Here is a 19357-nt window from a genome sequence, read left to right as displayed (position 1 = left end):
AAGACAACTGCTCCGATATCTGTAAAATATTCTGTAATGTATCAAAGGGTTTTGCTTTACCGGGTGAATCCATGCTCGGGGCTGGGCTCGGGGCTTGTCCTGGGTGCCCGTGGGGAGGTAGGAGGGTGCCCGGCTCTCCGGGGGTGGTGTTGCTGGTGGCTGGGTGCACAGCCCCTGCATGTCCTTGCACAGCAGCCACGTAGGTCATGGTGTGCCTGTTGGCCCTGGGGAGGAGAAATGGAGAAAGTCATAACCCGGGCTCTTGGCGGCTGATAAACCGTCCTTACAAAAACACTTGGCTTTTCAGCAAGCACCTATAAACTCCGACACGAGCTTTGTCCCACGTAAATCAAGTCTTATCTGTGGATTTTTAAATGGAAACAAACCAACAAAATAAACCCCCATCCCTCAAACACATGCAAAGCTTCATTTTATGTGTTCCTGTGGAAGAAGGGAGTATGGCCTTTAGATCAGAAGGTGGTAGGGATTGTGGCTGTCTTTGCATTTAGTTAACTGACTGATTCAAGATAATTCCTCTAGAGACATTCTTCTATGAATGGTGTATTTTTCAGGGGGGCGTTGTGGGACAAGAGGTGAATTCCTATCTCAGCTTGAGTACTGTAATGATCGATAGTTTAGATTTTGCTCTTCTATAGCTGCCTAGTGAACACAAGTACCGGTTTTTTTTTTTAAGGGATGTTGTAGAGGATGCCAGCATTTGCTGCATTGTGGCAGATTAATGTAGAATCAGCATTATCATGTCTGAGACTAAGATACTAAGCGATGTTTGCAGCATTCCGACTAGTAGTGTGGTGTACTTGGAGGTAGCGGATGTGTATACCCCATTGCCGAGTGCTGACAGTAAGTCCAGCATCTGTCAGCAAGGAGGCAGATTGAGGTCAGTTAAAAGTATCGAGCTCTGACTGTTCATGGCTTCGTTTATTGCCACTTGTTTAAAAAATGAAAAATAAATATGAAATTGTTGTTAACTTATTTAATCGGTATAACGAGCTTGTGATTGAGAATTAGCTATTTGAGGCAACATTTCTTCTCCAAAGTATATGTTACGGTAAAATTGTGTTTATTTTTAGATCGTTTGCTTTATCCTTGCTACAGGGAATAAAGAAAATCTGCAAGCATGTTAGTTTCAGCCTCTGACTGTGCAATTCTTACTTTTATGTAGGTCTGAGCAGCCTCGTATAACCAAAGATGTAATTTGTTTTCATGCTGAGGACTTCTTAGAGGTAGTTCAGCGAATGCAATTAGACTTGCATGAGCCTCCGCTCTCACAGGTAAGCATGCCGTGAACTGTGAAGTAGGTGTCCTTTGTAAGTTATAAAACAAAGCTTTCATCCTTTTTTCCTTTTTCCTCCAGTGTGTCCAGTGGGTTGATGACGCAAAACTTAATCAGCTGCGAAGGGAAGGCATTCGATATGCCAGAATTCAGTTATTTGACAATGACATTTATTTTATCCCAAGGAATGTTGTGCACCAGTTCAAAACAGTTTCAGCTGTGTGCAGTTTGGCTTGGCACATCCGGCTCAAGCTGTATCATTCGGAGGAAGAACTCTCTCAAAATTCAAGTACTCTTGAAGCAGGGACCTCTGCAGACCCCAAGTCTTCGGTTATCGGACTTCAGACTGACAGCAGAATTTGTATGATAAGCAAAAATACCTCCGAAGACACCAAACTCTCAGATGCTCTGCAGACAAAGTGTCTGCAGCAGGAATTTATGCCGATAAAACATGAACCTGTTGCATCTCACCGAATAAAAGAAGAATCCATGAATGTTGATCTTGCTGAAAAGACAGTGGCGCCTAATGACACCAGGGGCCAGGCTGTGCAGACTGGATTGGATCGGATTGAATTGGCGACGTTTAAGTTTGAAATGGATTCCAAATTTGAGCCTGCCAACAAGGACTTACAAGGCAAGTTATGCCCCGGAAGCCACATACACCCGGATGATACGAGACAACATAGTTCATCATATCCAAAACTGCACGGACAAAGAGAAGATGATTTTTTGTGCTGAATTTGTATATATTGTTTTAAATTCCTTTTTAAATTTAATGATGTAATAATGTAAAGATTCATAAATTCTGTGGGGCGAGTTTGTGACTTGCCTCCGCATCTGTTACAGAAAATAGTTATGTAGCTTTGTAACATTCCTCAGTGCCTGTCCATAACTGTGAAGTATCAAAGCACTTAGGGCCAGATGCACTGTAAACACTGCAGGTTTAACATAAAGAAGTCTTTAAATAATTTTGAGTTGTAGGTTTTAGAGTAGAGCTGACATTTAACATATATATTTTTTGTAAGATGAGCCAGAGTTGTTTTTGACAATTCCGGGCTTTTCCATAGAGCTTATTTATACCAATTTTTTCATTTTAAATGTGTCAGCACTGTAGTGTAAATATCTTTTTTAAAGATCTTTTTAGTGTGATTTATACTGAAATGTGAGCCGCTTAATAAAGGTTCATAATAACAGATTGGTTTTATTTTTGGATCTGCAAAAAATAATTCAGTTAAACTGCCTCTCTAAATGGTTTTGCTTCTACCTGCACTAAAGCATAGGATGCCCTTACCCCGTTGTGGCGTGAGGAGCTGTAGCAGACAGAGGTAGAGTTGAGGCATTCTTTGTAAACCAAGATCAGTCAGGATGCAAAATCAGTCCTCCCTTCACAGGGTTTCTTACAGCTGACCGTTGAAGGCACTCCCCAGGCTACTGTCATCAGATGTTAATGTGGAACAGAGGCAAGTGCTGCCCGCAGCCTTCCCACGTTGGGGAGTACGGTTGGGTACCAGGGGGTTCCAGGAGCGCTGCCAGCAACTGCTGGCATCTCTCTGATGAGCTGGGGCGAGGTGGCAAACTCCTTTTCATGCTTACCTCCTCCCCCTGCACAAGCCATGATTAAGAAAGTTCCATTTCACATTTAAAAAAAAAAAAAAAGTCTAGCACTTTCCACCTGCCGGTGAGTTACCTGACTAAATTAGATCAAAGAATGTTTTTAGATGGTTACAACAGCCTCAACTCGAGCGGTGACCTGAAAATTCACCGAGGCAAATTTGGATTCGAACTGCTTCGTATGCTGGTAGTGCAAGGCAGTAAGGATACTGGCCAGTGGGTCTGGTAGGAAGATCCCTTGTGAGTCCCAGTTAGGAAGTAAGAGTTGTTTCATCAAGGGAATGATAGCGGTGGCGGAGTTAACTGTTCACCTCTCTCCGCTCCTATGGAACTCCACAGTTCTCCCAGGCCGTATTCTGAGGGAAGAGGATTTCAAGGCTAGCTAGCATCTGATGTGGTAATGGCAAACACTCTGTAATTTAACTTATTTAATTGTGTGTAACATATTATTGTATAGTTCAAACACATCTGAACGATATTTCTTTTTCAGGTAGCTATAAACAGCAGCGAACTGCCCTGCAGCCTGTCCTTCAGCTAAGCATTTAAAACTTAAGAGCATAAGCCTGTTGTTTCTAAAGCCCTCTGCCCCCATTTTTGGGGGATTTTTTTCCCCACACCTTTCTCATAGTTGTACCTCCTTACATACTTAATTGACGATATTTGATACACTTCGTGATCACTCTGGCTTCCATTGTAGCAATAGAACAATGTGATTTTTTTTTTCAGGTGATGTCTAGTTTAACTCCCCAAGGCCCTTTTGTTGCAAATGTTTCTTGCTCATAGGTTGTTAAAATTCAGATTGTTACCTTTGTACTTATGCCTGGCACTAAAATCAGCCATTTAACTGATGTGTGCCCTGTTGTGTTTAAATGGAAGATAGGTCTGTTGAGGAATTATTAATTAAATCAACCTTTGAATTGCTAACCGTTACTCCTACATAGCCATAATTATGTATTAGAGAAGCAATAGAAACACAAATCTCCTGGATGTGGCTAAATCCTACTGCTATTGTCAGTAATGCTGGTTAAGAGGTTACTGCCAGTTTTGCAGCCTCAGGGATCTTGCTTTCCCCTCACTCCGTGAGCAAGCAAAATGGTTCATGTGTGACATGGTAAGTTACTGCTCCAGCTTGTGCGGATCTGAAAAACTAATTGGTTCATGTAAGGGTTTGAGCCTTCCTGATAGAAACGTGGTCTCAGCTCCCACCGCGTTCCCTGCGCTACCTGGGAATTGCCACCATAATCCCCTTGGCTTTGTGAGCACACGTACAGTTATGGAGCCTTCCGTTCCCTTTTGTTGTGCCTGCTGGTGAGGGCAGGGAGGAGCTGCAGGCTGTCATTCTCAGCAAGCACGCAGCTTTTGCAATCTGTTAGTAGAAAGCTTCAGCTTTTTGAAAACCGGTCCTGATAGATCCTGATTTTCTTTTTTAAACTTTCCCGTACAAATGAGATTTAAAGGGGGAAAAAGAAGTATGCTGGTGATGCATCTGCTCATTATTCATTCTGGTCAAAGTATTTTTTTTGTCAGATTTTAGTAAAATGCATACATCCCACTTGATGGCAGACAGTTTTCTGCATCATAGGTCCTGTCTAGACGGAAGAAATGCCTTTGAAAATGGTTTAGCAAATATGACTTTACACCTAAGGGTAAAACTTAATTTCCATTTGGCAACCTGCTCAGTGGTCTTGGCTGATAGGGCCTCGCACTTCTGCCCAGGTATGTCTTGGTTCTGAAAACTTGCTTCAGCTGCCTGCATCTTCAGCCTTTTTTTTTTCTTTTTTATCACTTTCAAAATTTTAGGAGAGAAAAGGAGCAGCTCTTACAATTTTTATGCTTTGTTTTTGAGACAAACTAGATCCTGATTTTTAGACACAATTCCTTGTAGATGGGCTATGAATAATTCCGACATTACCAATGGCCGTCAAAGCTTCCTTTGTATTCCAAGCTGCAGATAGTCTGGGCTGACTGGCAATATGAGCATAAACTTCTTGGTTTGCTTTAAAAAAAACAACACAGCTTTTTGTCCTCTGCCCGTGGTGTGTTCGTTTTGACGCGGTCCCTCTTTAGGAGGGAGCACCTCTTCGGAGACGTTCAGCTCCCAAGTTGTTCGTTAGTCTGCCAAAAGCCTTTGCTCTCAAGCGCTCCCGTGCGATAACCTCTCTCCCTGCCGCACACAGCTTTATATTCAGACTTTTGCTTCAGCAATAAATCTTTCATGCCTTCTGATGTACTGAAACTAGTCTTTGCTTGTTGCTTTTTTCCCCTCCCTGGATTTCAGCTGTGCATAAATCTTCCCGTTAGCTGGTACTTGGGCTGAAATCTCCAGTGGTTCACTTACCTCTCTCGGCCCTTGTTCTTCTGCAGATTGGAGAAATCTGCCGAAGGCTTCTTGCCTGTGCTGCAGTGGTGTCCCAGCTCATGACACGATGTGCACAACTTGAGAAATGCTTTCCTAGATGCTGGTACCGTACCTGTGGGTAGCAAAGAACTGCATTGTTACTGTCACTACCAATAGCTTTCAAGGTGGTAGCTACTTTATTTTTCTCTTTTAATTACCGGAGCTTTTGCATTTCTCTGGCAACTGACTTCATGTGTTACATACAAGTGTTACTCGGTGTTGTCATCCTCCAGCCCTCCAAATGCCTGCGAATTGACTCTGAAACAGCATTTTCATTACAGGTACTGCTGGCATGCAGATTTTGCCCTTCCTTGTTACTATAGTGAATATTTCAATACATCTTTAATGGAAATATTAATTCTATCTAGTATTAGAAATAAAGTATTATTTCAGAGGGTGATTTAAGTATTCATCTGTGAAAGAGTTTCTTGGTGATAAATAAAATTGATTTTTAAGCAAACACACGTGCACAGTAAATAAGTTGGCGTTGCAAATAATGTAGGAAATGGGGAAAAAAATAGAAGAATGCTGTAGAATGAATCAGCAGAACAGTACAAACTTGGAAAATAGAATGAGTCTTCCAAGAAATATAGGAAAAACATTCTTGTTGAAAAGCGACAATTTTCTAATATCTGCATGTGAATAAGGATGCTGAATTGACTGAAAGATCCATGTTTTCTTTATGCTCATTGGCAAAATAAACTGTTGGGGGGGGGGGGGGGGGGGGGTGTCAATTGCCATCAGACCCTAGCAGGATGAAAGCTGTATGCATTCGGATCAAATGATAAAAGAAATTTGCAGGCTCTCCGGTGTAATTTCATTCATTTTCTTGTGGTCACATCCTTAGAGAACCTCGTCTTTAGGCAAACGAGCGCCTTTTTCCTACCTGTGAATGTGTCCAAGCTGGAAATGGAAAGGATGGATTTTCATTTATCTGTAGTTTGCTGTGAATGGCACTGTTGAAATTGATTGTGAGTCCCTGTTACTTCTTGTTTGTTAAACTAATACTATTTTAGGTGGACAAAAAGCACTTTAAAAGCTGTGTAATAGGTGATACTGATATTTTGTGCAGATCCCACTGATTTTGCAGCGTACATGAGAAAACTGGGGCAACGTTGACTCACTGATTTCATTTTCCTTAGAAATACAAACAACTCTGTGTCGTGTGTGCGGCTTCTCGCCCAGAAGCAGCGATTGACTTCACAGTATCTAGGTTGCTGTTCCTATTAGAATCATCAGGGATGTGGACTCTGCAAACCTAGTGTGTTAGTTTCTGGCCACTGTTTTTGCTCTGTAATATGATGCTAATATTTCTTCTGCTTTAGCGCTGTGCTGTGTTGAAGTGCCAGGTAAACACTGGTTGTCTTGTGTTCTGGTCATGCTGATAGATTAGCCTGCTGCTGAGGTCATTAGTCCTAAATAGTCCTTTAATATTTGGTGTACAGTTATGATATTCTGATACAAACATCGATTAAAACAGCAGATTAAACTTCTATTTTTATCAAGTTTTATTTTTCAATAACTATTTTGATATGTTTACTTTTACCGATTAATTTCCAGTCCACCTAAATGAAAATGTGATGTTTAGTAGAGTTTAGACTGGTGTTATAAAGACTGCTTCTTATGGCAGTTTGTGTGAGTCTGGTTGCATTTGGACAAAATGGGGCAGTTAGCTGAGAAAGGGATCCCATAGTAAGTGTCTCGAGAAGAAGAAAACCTTGTGAATTAGACACAGGTGTGGAAAACTAATGCCACAAAGCAACGTTGCTAAAGCTGTAGCCTATTTTGACATAGTCACCTTCAGTCAGACGTCAGGTAGAAGTTTCCATGTACCAAAGGACTAGAACATTTCGTTCATGATTGTTTCTGGCCCTTACGTTGTCGTTCCACTCTAAATGAAAAGGGTTTTCTTACGTTTGCCATTCGGTTGTGATGTTGGTTTGTTGGGAAGGGCAGACTGAAGGAAACAGCATTACTCAGTGCTGGGTTTTTCTGCCCTTTAGCCAAATTCAGTACAAGGATAATATTTTATATTGATATTGAATAGTATTGTAGTGTCCGTTTGCAGTGGTTCCTTAAATTGCCTTAACCCACCAAGATTGATGTTTTCATCATTGGGTGATAGCCTGGCCCTTTTTAGGTGTAAAGGGCTCATACATGAGACTGACTTCATCCAAACCTTCAGACAATACAGGTACAATAAAAAGGTACAGACTTGTTTTTTCTAACTTGGTGCAGAAATTGTCTGGTTCTTTTGATCTCTACCTTAGTTTAAAACAAAGCAAAAACTGGCTTAGCTTTCCATATCAATAAATGCAAAGGATGTAGTTCTGAGGATAAAGTTATTTGGGAGGTTTACTACTGAAAAGCAATGTTACTTGTGCTCAAGCCGTAGTGGTGTTAAAATAAATACCACCTAATGTGGTTAGAATCCCGGGTTGGTGGGAGTGTCAAAATCTCACTTTGACAAATCCATCTGTACCCCCGGTTTTTAACCGAAATCTTTACCCCAACTTTTATATCGGGCAAATGTGAAAATTTCCATGAGGTTACTCTACACTTTTGCTTCTGTATTACTCTGCGTATTTGTCAGAAATAGTACTGTTCTCATCTCTTAAGTGATTCTGTAACTTAGTCCTGTGCGATCTTATTTTTGAGCATTGTTCATGCCTAGCAGCACACCGAATGCACGTATGCAGATCCTTACAGCATTTTAGTTAGTTTGGGATGTACGTCACACAGCTGTATCTTCCAAGTACGAGAACAGAAGACTTTATACTCCTCTGAGATGGTGACGAGTCGAGAAAAGCAATATAAATAATGGAAAAACTTAGTTTCATGACCTCTTATACATGTGCATCGAGTATTTATTTTCTTGGATCAGACAAAAGTAGATGCTCATCTACAGTGCATGCCAAAGTGTTCAAGCTTGTATGAACGATTTGAATAGAAATAAATGATGTAGATTATGTATCAGCATATATATGCCATCTATATATATATATTACACAGATAATATATATTTATCATCAGCATACGATAAATATTTTGTTTCATTTCCGAAGAACAAGCTTTTCACTTGTCTTAAAACAAATTGGTAGATGGCAAAGCTCTCTCCTCCACACCCCATGTCAAGTGTGACACGGATAGCTGAGAAAAAAGGTGTTCTCACGTGCACGAGGTCAGCGGGTAGTGACTTCCTCCTGGAGACTGCTTCTGGTAACTCAGTATGAGGCATCTCAGCATCAGCTTTCCCTTTTCCCGACACTATCAAATCTGCTTTTCACACTTTATCAAACCTGCTTTTTTTTTGTTTCATTTAATGATGGGTAGGTGAGTCTGTAAATTTAAGAAAAAGCGTGAGAAGTACTCATTGTGCTTCACAGCTGTGAACAGCGCCTGGGAGAACGTGGTAATTGTGAGTAGCTGTAACTTCTGCAACAGCTTCTGAAAAGGTCACAGCGGACTACAGTGAAGTCTGTCAAATCTTTCTGAGTGGGGTTCTGATATCACAAAAAATGATGAGTGATTGTACAAAGGGGTTTGTACAAAGGTGTCACAGCACCACTTTTACGTCAGGGTTAAAACTGATGGGCCATACCCAATCAAAAGGGATGTTCCTCTTACCCAAGTATCTCTGTAAGAACTTGGCCAGTTCAGTGCTTCCAAGTGGCTGCGTCATAAGAACATCTGATAAATTATTTTGTGTAGGACACCAGAAAGAAACTTGCTTCAGCCTTCAGAATCACAGTAGTTTATTTCAAGGTCTTTAAGTAAAACTTTTTTTCAAAAAAAAAAAAAACCAAACACCCTAAACTCCCCCCCCCCCCCCCCCCCCCCAAAAAAAAAAAACCACAAACATCAAACAAACCAATGCTGAAATTGTTAATCCTCTTCTGTTGAATGAGAGGCAGCAATGATAAGGCACAACTAACAATTTAGAACAACCACGTTCAGTTCTAGTGAACTGGAGCTGCTAAACGTCCAGATAATAGTTGCATCTGTGAAATAGGTGGGCTGTTAAAAGGGGCACAGTTGCTATTTGCTGCTCACCTTGCTGATGTACAGTGAAGTCCTAATGAGGCTAGTTCTTACTCCCCCATCAGCAAAGTTACCACAATTTGTTAATATGCTCAGTTTGAGTGAGGAAGGCTGCCCTGCTCTTCTGAGCAGCGTGGGTTTTTCTGGCATCATGTCAAGGCTTTTTTTTTTTTTTTTTTTGCTTATTCTATGGTATTCCTCAGTTATGGGAAGACCGTGGCTGCTCGGTTTCATGCTTGGTGCTGTACCATGCCAAATCACCTCAAGCAGGGCCCTTGTCATTCGGGCCCCTTCTCCGATGAAGCCTTACTCAGGCCTGAGCCCACCTCACGTTAGCCAAAACGCTTGTTAGGTGTTTGCAGCAGCGCTTCTAAAGCGGTTTGGAGGAGTTAGCCCTGAGGGGAGGGTGTCTTTGCACCCCTTTCACTTCTCCATCGTTTGTTCAGGCACCCAGTGAACATTTCACAGCAAGTCCAGCTTGCCAGCCACGGGACGTCCTGTGGAGGAGGGCTGGATTTGGTGTACAGATCGAGGCTAGTCTCTATGCCACACATACAATGTAAGTGTAGCTGTGCGTGTTTATATACGCTCTTCTCTCATTTCCTATAGTTGGCAGGCCCGAGACCTCGGGACCTTGTGCTGGGGGGAATGCCCTTCCTCCTCCCTAGTAGTGCCCCCAGCTGATCCTAAGCCCAGGTGCTGTTTGAAGTTAACACAGATGGCACAGGAAGCCTCTTCAGTGGGCGAGGGCCTAGCCTGGATGCGTAGCAACTGCTGAAGGTTTCTCAGAGCTAAGCAGTGCCCAGATACGCCTCCCACAAAAAGAAACGTTGCTACTAAACGAATGAAAGTGCTGGTTTTTTTTTTCCTCCCCCCTTTGAAGGGAAGAATTCATCATTTCAGCTCCCTGTAAACTGTGAGGCTTGTAAGCTGGGACTGAGCACGCAGATGTGCTTAGCAGAAGTCGCTGTGTTAATTTTTTTGTAGGTACTTTGCAACTTTATACAGCTCTTTTAACAGCTAAGGATTAGAAAGAGTTGTGTTTTTGTCAGTCCGTGGCTTCCCCGTTAGCGAGGCAGGGCAGACAACCACACTGAAGCAGCCTCGAGTTAGATCCTTTCTAAAAACCATTTGGTACCTGAAGTTCTAAATCAAGACCCATCACCTTAGTCCGGAACAGGCTGTTTCCTTAAAGTCGCCTCAGGGGGCTCTGACAGCTGGTTCCTATGTTTTTCTGTCTGGCTGTGTGTGATTGAAGAGTAAGCAAAAATCCATAGTCGAGGACCTTTCCTTTTTAAAGGACAGCTCCAGCTGAGTGCAGCTAATTAAAATTTTATGAATGAGACGCTTTGATCTAGTCAGTTCCTGTTACCATCGGCAGTTTTTCCCTGGCTCTTTGCATTACACGCAGGAAATGTAAATGAATCCCTATTTTCAGCAAGCGTGTTCATTATGCCCTAGATGTTAGAACTTGATGTTATCCTGGCTCCCAGAAGAGCACTTCCGGCCCCCGAACAGGCTTCTCGTTCCAGCTCTTCCCAAAAATTCCCTTCATTGTATTTGTTACTTGATAAGTACATTTGCTCCAAAAAGCCAAGGCTTTACTTCCAGGGCTTTAATACCCTACAGCATTAAAAACCGTCTTTCTTGTTAAAGTACCCCTTCCTGCTGGCACAAACATGTTACAGGACCCGCCCAGCAGCTTCAGCCTCTTAGAGAAGTGGTGACATTTTACTTGGAAAGAGAATCATAACCACTGTGGTCCCTTTTTTCTCTGAACATAAACCTGCTGGCATGGTCCAGTACACGTACTGTTTGTCTGTGTACCAGCAGTTAAGAAAACCAAACCTTTTTCCACGCCAGAAGAGGATTTTCACCATCAAAAAGGAAATGCTGTGTCACTTTATTCCTTTTTTGCTCTGGTTGCTGGCTTTCATTTGTTACTGACTCTTAAAGCAAATTACCATATCACAGGAAGTACCCTTACCTGGTTATTTCTTGATGACAGCATAAACAAGAAAACTGAGGGTAATCCTTGTAAGGAAGAACTAGGTGCTTACTGCTCTGGGCCGGAACAGCTGTGGCTCCTTTTGAGATCCACCTGCATGTGAAGAGGTTAAGTTTTATTCTGTGTAACAAAACAACCCTATCAGAACACCTAATGTTGAACAAATACTTTTATTTACAAGAGCATGTATGACCATTTTAAAATAAAAAATGGAACAAGTCTACTTTTGGTCTCCAGCCTCGTTTAGATGAAGTCTCCAGAGCGTTTTCTTATGTGGTGTCCTAGAGATCACATTTGTGGCAAAACTAATAATCCAGCAGTTCGGTACCAGTCTCAGACACGAATACCCCCTACAGCTTAGTCTCTTCGTACATAGAAGATATTATATCCAAGTTCAACCATACCCCCAATAAGCAAGGCCCACAAGGGGATAAATACATAGGCTAGTTTCATCGTGGTGAATTGCTGCAGTTTAGCGCAGAGGGCAAGGCAGAAGGCTAACTTGAGCAGCATCGCGATGAGGTACCAGGCTTTTTTCTTGATGTTCTGCGAGCCGTTGCGAGGGTCAAAGCCAGACTTGCACCGTCCAGCCATTTTTACGATTAACATAACGAGGAGAATAGTATCAAATATCCAGACTGGAATGAAAATGAGGAACCAGTTCCACGGAGCCTTCTCATCCAGCTTCAGCACCAGCATGATCAGGAAGAGCAACGTAAAAAGCCATGTCAGTAGTACCCTTTGCGCCAGGGACATTCTCATTTAAACAGCTTTGAGAGGAAGTCTTCCCGTGGTCGGCAACAACCTAAGAACACAAAAAGCAGAGGGGCAGGCATCAAAAGATGTCACGGTATCAACCATGAGGCATAATCTGTGAAGTAGACTAATTTCTTGCCTTCCCACCCCTTCCACATTCGCTACATGCTCTGTGTCCTGGCATTTCTTTTCTAGCTCCCATTCCCAGCCATGCACCCTGTGCTGGTTCCACCCACCATCAACACGGAGCGCCCTCAGGCAGCAGCTGTACAACTCACCTCTCCGTTTGAAACAAGCGATGCTCTGAACCCAAACTAGCTGTCAAAGTCATTTAGGGATTTTTGTGTTCTGAGAACATGTTCAGATCTATTTTCCTTCAGTACCAAGGTACTCGTAGTTAATCTTTGAAAATAAAGCTAGCACTTCGCTGTCCATAATAAATAACCACACTAAAACACAAGCCAGTTAAAAAGGACAAGTAACAAAGTATCTGAAAGATCCTAATATCTACAGCTGAAGTGACCCGGTCTGAAATTGAGCCAGAAAGCTCTGCTAACTACTACTTACTGTTCAACAGCAGCCCTAAAATACTAAAAGTTAAGGATAACATTTGCTTTTTTGGCAAGTATCTAAAGTATGCAGACATTGACTGATTCTGCTTCAGCCAAACCAACTGAGCGGCTTGGTAGCATATTTAAGTTTCAGCGTAGTCATGACAGAAGAAAAACAGACACAAGTATCTCGCTGCCATTACAGTCATAAAAGTTTTTATACGCCTAAATGAAAGACATCGACCATCGTGTCTGCCAGAAGGATTCTGCTGCAAGTCTAAAGTACCAGCTTTAACGCAGCAAGAATTATTATTACCTTAATAATGGATGCTACAAAGATGGGCAATTGCATGGCAGTGACACGGCGCTAAAACAGGGGTCTTAACTATTTTAAACATTTGAGATTTTTTTTTTGCAAGCTTGACAAAAATTAATTCTTGAACACCACTGCTATAGTTCCACTTGAATAAGAACCTGGACTTTGACTGGTTCCAGAGGACAAAGTATTTAGGCTACTTCAGAAGAGCAGCTCGCCTGCAGCACCCGACCGTCACGGGCTGCCAGAGGGGCCGGACCAGCCCTGCCTCCTGCGTCCTCCACAGGGTTGGTGACGCCTCATGTCACATCACGACGCCTATTCAGCTCTCTGAACATGCAGAAAACTGTTAGCGGCGTTTTCTTTTTAACCGGGTTCGGATTTTTCCCCCCAGATTAGCACACCGAACCGGGCGTGTACTCAAACATCGGAACCAGATGCAGGACGCAGCCACTGCTGGCTCAGCCGGTTTGGAGGTGCCGCTGGGGGATAACAGTTCTGTGCACCTCTAACATCGCCCCGCAACTGCAACCTGCCTCTTGATACACAGTTCAGCAGGCCTACTGTTTTCTTCAGGCTGGGTCTGAAGTTTGAACAGATTAGATTTCGAGCAAACCAGTGGGTTTTCTCCTACTGAACAGATCCAGCCAAGCCTAAACTAAGCAAAGCTGGGGTTGCTGTAAGCGCATCTCCTCCCTCCGGCACTTGGGGGACCCCAACCCAGGCCACTTCCTTGAGCTGAACTAGAAAAAAAAAAGAAGTTTGGTACTTTTGTACTTGACTTTTCAGTGTCTCTGTTCCGCTTGGATTGCCAGAAGGTCTGAAGAAAGGCAGTTACTGGAGAGGTGGAACCAAGACCCCATCCTTACAGGAGGGGTGGAGCTGAGCGGTGACCTCTGCACAGGAGTTAATTGCTATTAAGCTGAGAAATTAGAAGGAAGCTTAGACAGCGTTGCTCTTTTCTTGCTGTAGGAACACACCTAAACCAGCTGGCAGATAGAGAGGATTACAGAACAATTATTATGACCTGCTTTAAGTATTTCCTGCACTCAGACAACATTTCCAGTATCCTCAAGTACAAGTTTGTGGCTACAGTGAAGACAGTGGTGACCTGAACCTGTTTCAGCAATCCTTTCATCAAAACATTCCAGAAAAACAGTTCTAGAAATACTGCTACAGATAGTACAAGAAGGAGAATCTCTCATTAGCAAACTGGAGAAAGGAGAAACCAAAGAAACAGGCTGGAAACTTGTGCCTGGGAGGAATTCAACACTCTTAGAAGTATCAGGTGATCGACACTCAAAGAAGGGGCTATCAAGTGTCTGGAGAAAACAGAAAGTTACCAATGAGGTATTAGATGGGGCTGCCCAATATGAAGGTTGCTAACTTCATGTGAAGATTTTCAATTTTCTTAATTGTTCAGAACACTTAGTAACACAACTTTAAAAAGCACAGACAAAAAACCTCAGCAGGGGACATTGTATTGCCTTTCACTGATCTAATCAGGAGACGTACCTGCGCAATGGGACAGGAACTGCAAGGCTCCATTCAATTTTACATTTTGAGGATGCAAACTCAAAGAATCCAGGGGTACTTTCGAGATCTTATAGCCCCGTACCCCAAGTACAGGAAGCTAGAAGTCTACAGACCGACAGCTGGGGATGCAGCTGGCGTAGTGATGAAGGTCTGATCACACAGAGCACTTGACCACGTTTTGTTAGCAAAGCAGGAGGGGATCTGCAGACTCCCAGCTGGAGGCAGCCATCCCAAGAAGACGTTCGGGTTGGAAGAGGGATGCAAATTTGGCACAAGCCTGAACCAGTTCTTCTGCGAAGAAGCAATGTCAAAGGCGGGGTGCAGAACTAAAAAAGCTGTCAGCTCCTTACAGGACTCCTGTAATTAGCAGCAAGTGGAGTTTATCAGTAATGAGAAACACTGCCTAAGCACCGTTACTGACCTTGGTGGGACGCTCTAAATAACCAGAATGTCCCATAAGCTAATTATAGCCCCTTCAGAAGGAAAAAACAAAGCAGAGGAGTTAACCTAACGCTCAGCCCTACAGTAACAACAATTGATCTACGAGCTTAAACGTAAGCCTTGACTGGTGCTTAACTAACTTCAGGAGAGGGAAGCCCAATTAAACAGCACTGTAGGTTAATTCAGGGACACACCGAGCGGTCTGGCGGGGAGAACTGAACCCGGGAACAGCCCCGGGGTCCCTCACAGGCCTTCTGCTGCTCGGCTGGCCCCCATTTTCCCCCTTATTTCCCCATTTACCTCCTTTTTTTCCTCCATATTTTCTCCCATCTCCCCCTTTTCCCCCTACTTTCCCTATTTTCCCCCCTACTTTCCCCTTTTTCCCCTCTATTTTCCCCAATTCCCCTCCTTTTCCCCCCACTTCCCCCCTTTTTCCATCTATTTTCCTCTTTTCCCTCTATTTTCCCCCCATTTTCCCCTATTTTCCTCTATTTTCCCCATGTTCCCTCTATCTTCCCCCTTTTTCCCCCTTACTTTCCTCTATTTTCCCTCATTTTCCCCCTATTTTCCTCCTATTTTCCCCTTTTCCCCTCTATTTTCTCCCATTTCCCCCCTATTTTTCCCATTTTACCCCCATTTCCCCCCCTGTTTTTCCCTATTTGCCCCCATTTCCCGCCCCTGCCCTCAGGCCCCTCACAGGGCTCCAGGAGCCCCCCCCCGGGGTCCCCCCGCCACCTACCGCAGGGGCAGGGCCCGTCGCAGCCCGACCCGTCCCGTCCCGGCCGGGCCCCGCAGGCCGCACGCAGCTCCGCGCAGCGTCCCGCCCCGCCATTGGGCAGCGCGGACGCTCATCACGCTGCCCCGCGCTGTCATTGGCCCGCTCAGACGGCGCTCGAGATAAAGCCCGCCTCCCGCCGCTGTTTGCAGGCAGGCCCGTCACGGCGGGGCTGCCCCCTCCCGATTGGCTGCGGCTCGGCTTTCATCCCGCCTCCCTCCCCCCTCCTCACCGCCCATTCGTGCGTGCGGCTGCCTATCACTCCGCCCGCCCCACACCATAAAGAACCACCCACCAACCACAACCCCACCCACCTCCCTCTCTCATTGGACAGCACAGCCGCCACTCACCCCTCGACCCCCTCCCACCGAGGTGGGCGGGGACTGCACGACTGAGGTGCCGCGGCCCCGCCCCCGCGGCGCGCGCCTCGCTCCCCCCCCCCCCCCCCCCCCCCCTCCCACAGCTGTTGCCTCCTCTCAGTCTCGCGCTCCCCGCGCTGCCGTTGGCGGAGCCGAGCGGACCCGAACGGACCCGAGCGGAGCCGAACGGACCCGAACGGCACCGAGCGCTGCCGAGGCGCGGCGCCGGGCAGGCGGTAAGGTCGGGACCCCCCCCCCCCCCTTCCCCTCAGCCTCCGGGGGGAGCCGTGGGCGCCTGCTTCGCCCTTGGGGGGGCCGTGACGGGACCGTGACGGGACCGGGGGAAGGGGCTGGGGAAGGGCCCGGCCCCGCGGCCCCTCAGCGGGGGCCCTTACGGCGGCGGTGGGTTGAGGCCCGCGGCCTCCCCCGGCCCGGCCGTGAGGAGGGGAGGGCGGCGATCGGGGGCTGGGGCCGGAGCTGGGGCTCTCCTCCCCCCAGCCCCTCTCCTCCTCCCCAACCCCTCCCCCCCCCCCCCCCCCCAGCCCCTCGCCCCCCCCCCCCTCAGCCCCTCGACCCCCATCTCCTCAATTCCGACCTCTCCATCCCAGCCCCCCCCCCCCCCCCCTTGGCTGCCTTTCGGTCCCTTCCCTCAGCCCCCTTCCCCCCTTCCCTCCCTCCCCCACTTTATTACCGTTTTATTCCCCCTCCCCGCACCAGCCCGCCCGCACCTCACGCTGTGCCCGCCTTTCCCTGGAAGCCAAACGCCGGGCTGCGCTTCCCGTGCCTTACATTTTCTTCCGTCGTATTGTTTCCTGCTAAGTTCTTCACTTGCTATTTCTTTTTTTTTTTTTCCCCTATGAGAAACAAAGGCGAGAGCACTTGGGGAAATGGTTACCGGTAGCAGAGCCGTCCAGGTGTTGGCCGCTTTTGTTCTGCGCACACCCCGAGCGTGCATAGCTCAGGTGCATCAGGTGTAGTGCCGCTCTGAGCCCTTATTCTTAAGCCCCACTCTTGGCACTCCGTCTTTTACAGCCTTTACATATCACTGGTCACTTGAAAAGCCACGCCACCACCTCATTTCGTTCCAAATCTGCCAGCATCTTACCCATCTGCGATATAATTAACCGAAGAAAGTAATTAATTGGAAAACCCGACTTGTTGCGAGCGCTTTAATTAAAGTTCTGAAATTCTTCCCGATGAAACATCCCTGCAGAAAACGCAGCTCGTGCCGGGGTTTGGGCGCACCACGTCTCTAATAGGAATGATGTGTGTCATCGGTAATTTGCCCACTTACATCTTCCTGTTGATGCTGATAAACAGCTGGTGGTGTCTGTTCTATCGGGGAGAAGTGCATTGCTTGAAATAACCCGTTAATCCTCGCGAGGCAGCCCCGGTGTCTTGGGCCATGGTTAGGACAGTCGCTCGGTGGCAGGAGGACACGTTTCTGTTGTGTGCGGTGCCGCTTGGCATGAGATGATTTTGTTTTGCTGGGCTTGGAGGCTAAAAGTGGTCAGCAAGTAAATCTCTGGGTTATAAATAGCTCTGTGGATTTGGCTATTTCTGTAGCTCGGAAGGTTTTAGCCATCTCCTTTGATTTGCCTCTTTCTTTGCGACTCCCTGGGAAGGATAATCCTTTTCCGAGAAGCCTTATTTTTGTTCTGGTAAGGTGTTTACGAGCTGATGTCCGTACGCACATCATACTTCTGTCACTTCTGATGGTTTTTTTCCCCCCAGATCTCTCCTGTACGGTATTCGCCAACAATTTTCATTTTTGCAAGCGAAGGTTGAAAGCGGTGCTTGGAAGCGGTGCGTTTAAGGTCCTGGTCCCCTTTTAAAGAGGAACATTTATGCAGTTGGATTTTCTGTTGCTATGTTTTGGTGCCAACGTATGTTTGTGTTCTGGGTATAAATATTATAAAGGGCGAAATAGACTCTGAGTCATCCGAAGAAGAATTTGGAAACCTGCTTGGTTGAATTCAGTGTTTGCAGTAGGATGTTTTTCCTCTCGCGTTACGTGCAGTGAGACGGGCGAATAAGCCACCGGTCGGTCAGTTCTCCCAGAGCAATTTGCTTGTCTCGCCCCGGCGGTCGGCCCAGCTGCACCCACGGCTGCCCAAATAGCGGTGTGGGTCCTGGGAGAGCTTCGGAGTGGGACGCAGGATCTTGCTGTGCTTTGAGGAGCGTGCGGATGAGGTGAAGAGGCTTCGGTGGCTGGGTGGGAGCAGGTTGGTGGCCGCGGCGGCTCCTGGAGCTGAGCAGTGCTGTTCCTGTTGTAGCTGGCAGGGGTCACTGGAAAGCAGCGGACATTGGTTCTGTCCCAGGTCTCCCAAGGTGTGTATGCTCTCCTCCCACGCCTTTTGGAAGATCGTGTCTTACTCCTTGTAGTAGAAGTGTTGTGAGAGAACTAGCAGTATCATTTATTTTCCTTTCCTCAGGTCTCTCGTGAGTGAGTATGTTGACGTTCACAGGTGGTTCGGGGTCTTTGAGGGAGTTGTGTGTGTAACAAATGGCGTGCTCTGCAGGTTCATGACCTAAGAGTTTACGTGCATTTTTAGCTGGGCTTACCAAGGGCACAAGACCCGTACAATTACTTCCTTTGTTGGTCTTCTGCTGTTTGAATAACTCCTTTAGTCCGTCAGATGGCACCACCAAATTTAAGGACAACTGAAAGACATTAAGTACCTGCAGAGTGACAAGTTTTTATGAAGCTCTTGGCAAGCGTTGACCCAAAGTAACGCTCCCACCAGGAGAAAGAGGTTACGTGGTGCTTCAGGACCGGGGTGGCTCCTGGTTGCACAACGAGCTGGGCAGCCGGTGGTGCGGGTGGGGTGCGACTGCTGGGGTGCTTCTTAGCAGCAACAGCCACAGATCAGTAAGTGCGTCTGCCCACGGAACAGTGCAGGCCTGCGTGGGTTTCCTAAACATTATTTTCTGTTTTATGAAGGAAGCAGAAGTCTTGGGCTACCTGTGTTGGAGTGCTGCCCGTCCTGCCTGTCCAAGGACAGCTGGCCACCGCTAACTCTACAACGGTGGTCAAAAAGCGTTTACTGAAATTCGCTGTTACTGGGACTGCTGTTTAAAAGAGAGACGCAGCGTTCCGGCTTTATCCTCCTATCACTTGACGTGGTCGTGGTAGACACGTTCCCGTGGGTCGGAACAACACGCTGCCTGGACTGACTCCAAGCACTGGGCTGAGCTTCTGTTTTTGCAAATAAATTTGTTGTTCTCAAAAATAAAATTGCAAGGTGGGAGAAGAAATGAAAAGCGTACA

General features: G+C 45.9%; 3 protein-coding genes across 11 annotated transcripts in view; 2 read left to right on the top strand and 1 right to left on the bottom strand.

Moving 5' to 3' along the window:
• Window positions 1-6796, top strand: part of RSBN1L (round spermatid basic protein 1 like) — a 53531-nt gene extending 46735 nt beyond the window's left edge. For both annotated transcript variants that reach the window (XM_048068545.2, XM_048068543.2), the window contains 2 exons: window positions 1184-1292; window positions 1376-6796. In XM_048068545.2, the coding sequence (XP_047924502.2) occupies window positions 1184-1292; window positions 1376-2032 (766 nt within the window). In that variant the 3' untranslated portion in view covers window positions 2033-6796. The remainder of the gene's footprint in view (window positions 1-1183; window positions 1293-1375) is intronic.
• A 4707-nt stretch (window positions 6797-11503) lies between these two features.
• Window positions 11504-15835, bottom strand: TMEM60 (transmembrane protein 60). 3 transcript variants are annotated; one of them, XM_048068571.2, is made up of 3 exons: window positions 15692-15829; window positions 14491-14868; window positions 11504-12157 (listed from the first exon to the last, which is right to left on the bottom strand). In XM_048068571.2, the coding sequence occupies exon 3, from the start codon at window positions 12112-12114 to the stop codon at window positions 11710-11712; it is 405 nt and encodes a 134-aa protein (XP_047924528.1). In that variant the 5' UTR covers window positions 12115-12157; window positions 14491-14868; window positions 15692-15829; the 3' UTR covers window positions 11504-11709. The 3 variants fall into 3 exon arrangements, with proteins under 3 accessions (XP_047924528.1, XP_013035917.1, XP_047924529.1); XM_013180463.3 differs by lacking the exon at window positions 15692-15829 and adding an exon at window positions 15147-15164; XM_048068572.2 differs by lacking the exon at window positions 14491-14868 and having other exon boundaries at window positions 15692-15835.
• A 348-nt stretch (window positions 15836-16183) lies between these two features.
• PHTF2 (putative homeodomain transcription factor 2) overlaps window positions 16184-19357 on the top strand; it is a 66504-nt gene continuing 63330 nt past the window's right edge. For 4 of the 6 annotated variants that reach the window (XM_066984926.1, XM_066984858.1, XM_066984994.1 and 1 more), the window contains exon 1: window positions 16184-16322. The gene's annotated coding sequence lies outside the window, so the exon portion shown is untranslated. Of the gene's footprint in view, window positions 16328-17408; window positions 18418-19357 lie in introns of those variants that run through there. The other 2 variants (XM_066984797.1, XM_066984721.1) reach the window with 2 other exon arrangements.

This window comes from Anser cygnoides, chromosome 1 (genome assembly GCF_040182565.1).
Source record: "Anser cygnoides isolate HZ-2024a breed goose chromosome 1, Taihu_goose_T2T_genome, whole genome shotgun sequence".
Lineage (NCBI taxonomy): Eukaryota > Metazoa > Chordata > Aves > Anseriformes > Anatidae > Anser > Anser cygnoides.
This window is presented reverse-complemented; position numbering and strand designations above follow the sequence as displayed.

What these genes read in the sequence shown, in the direction of transcription:
- TMEM60 (XM_048068572.2), bottom strand. Translation starts at nt 12,114, where the DNA reads ATGAGAATGTCCCTGGCGCAAAGGGTACTACTGACATGGCTTTTTACG.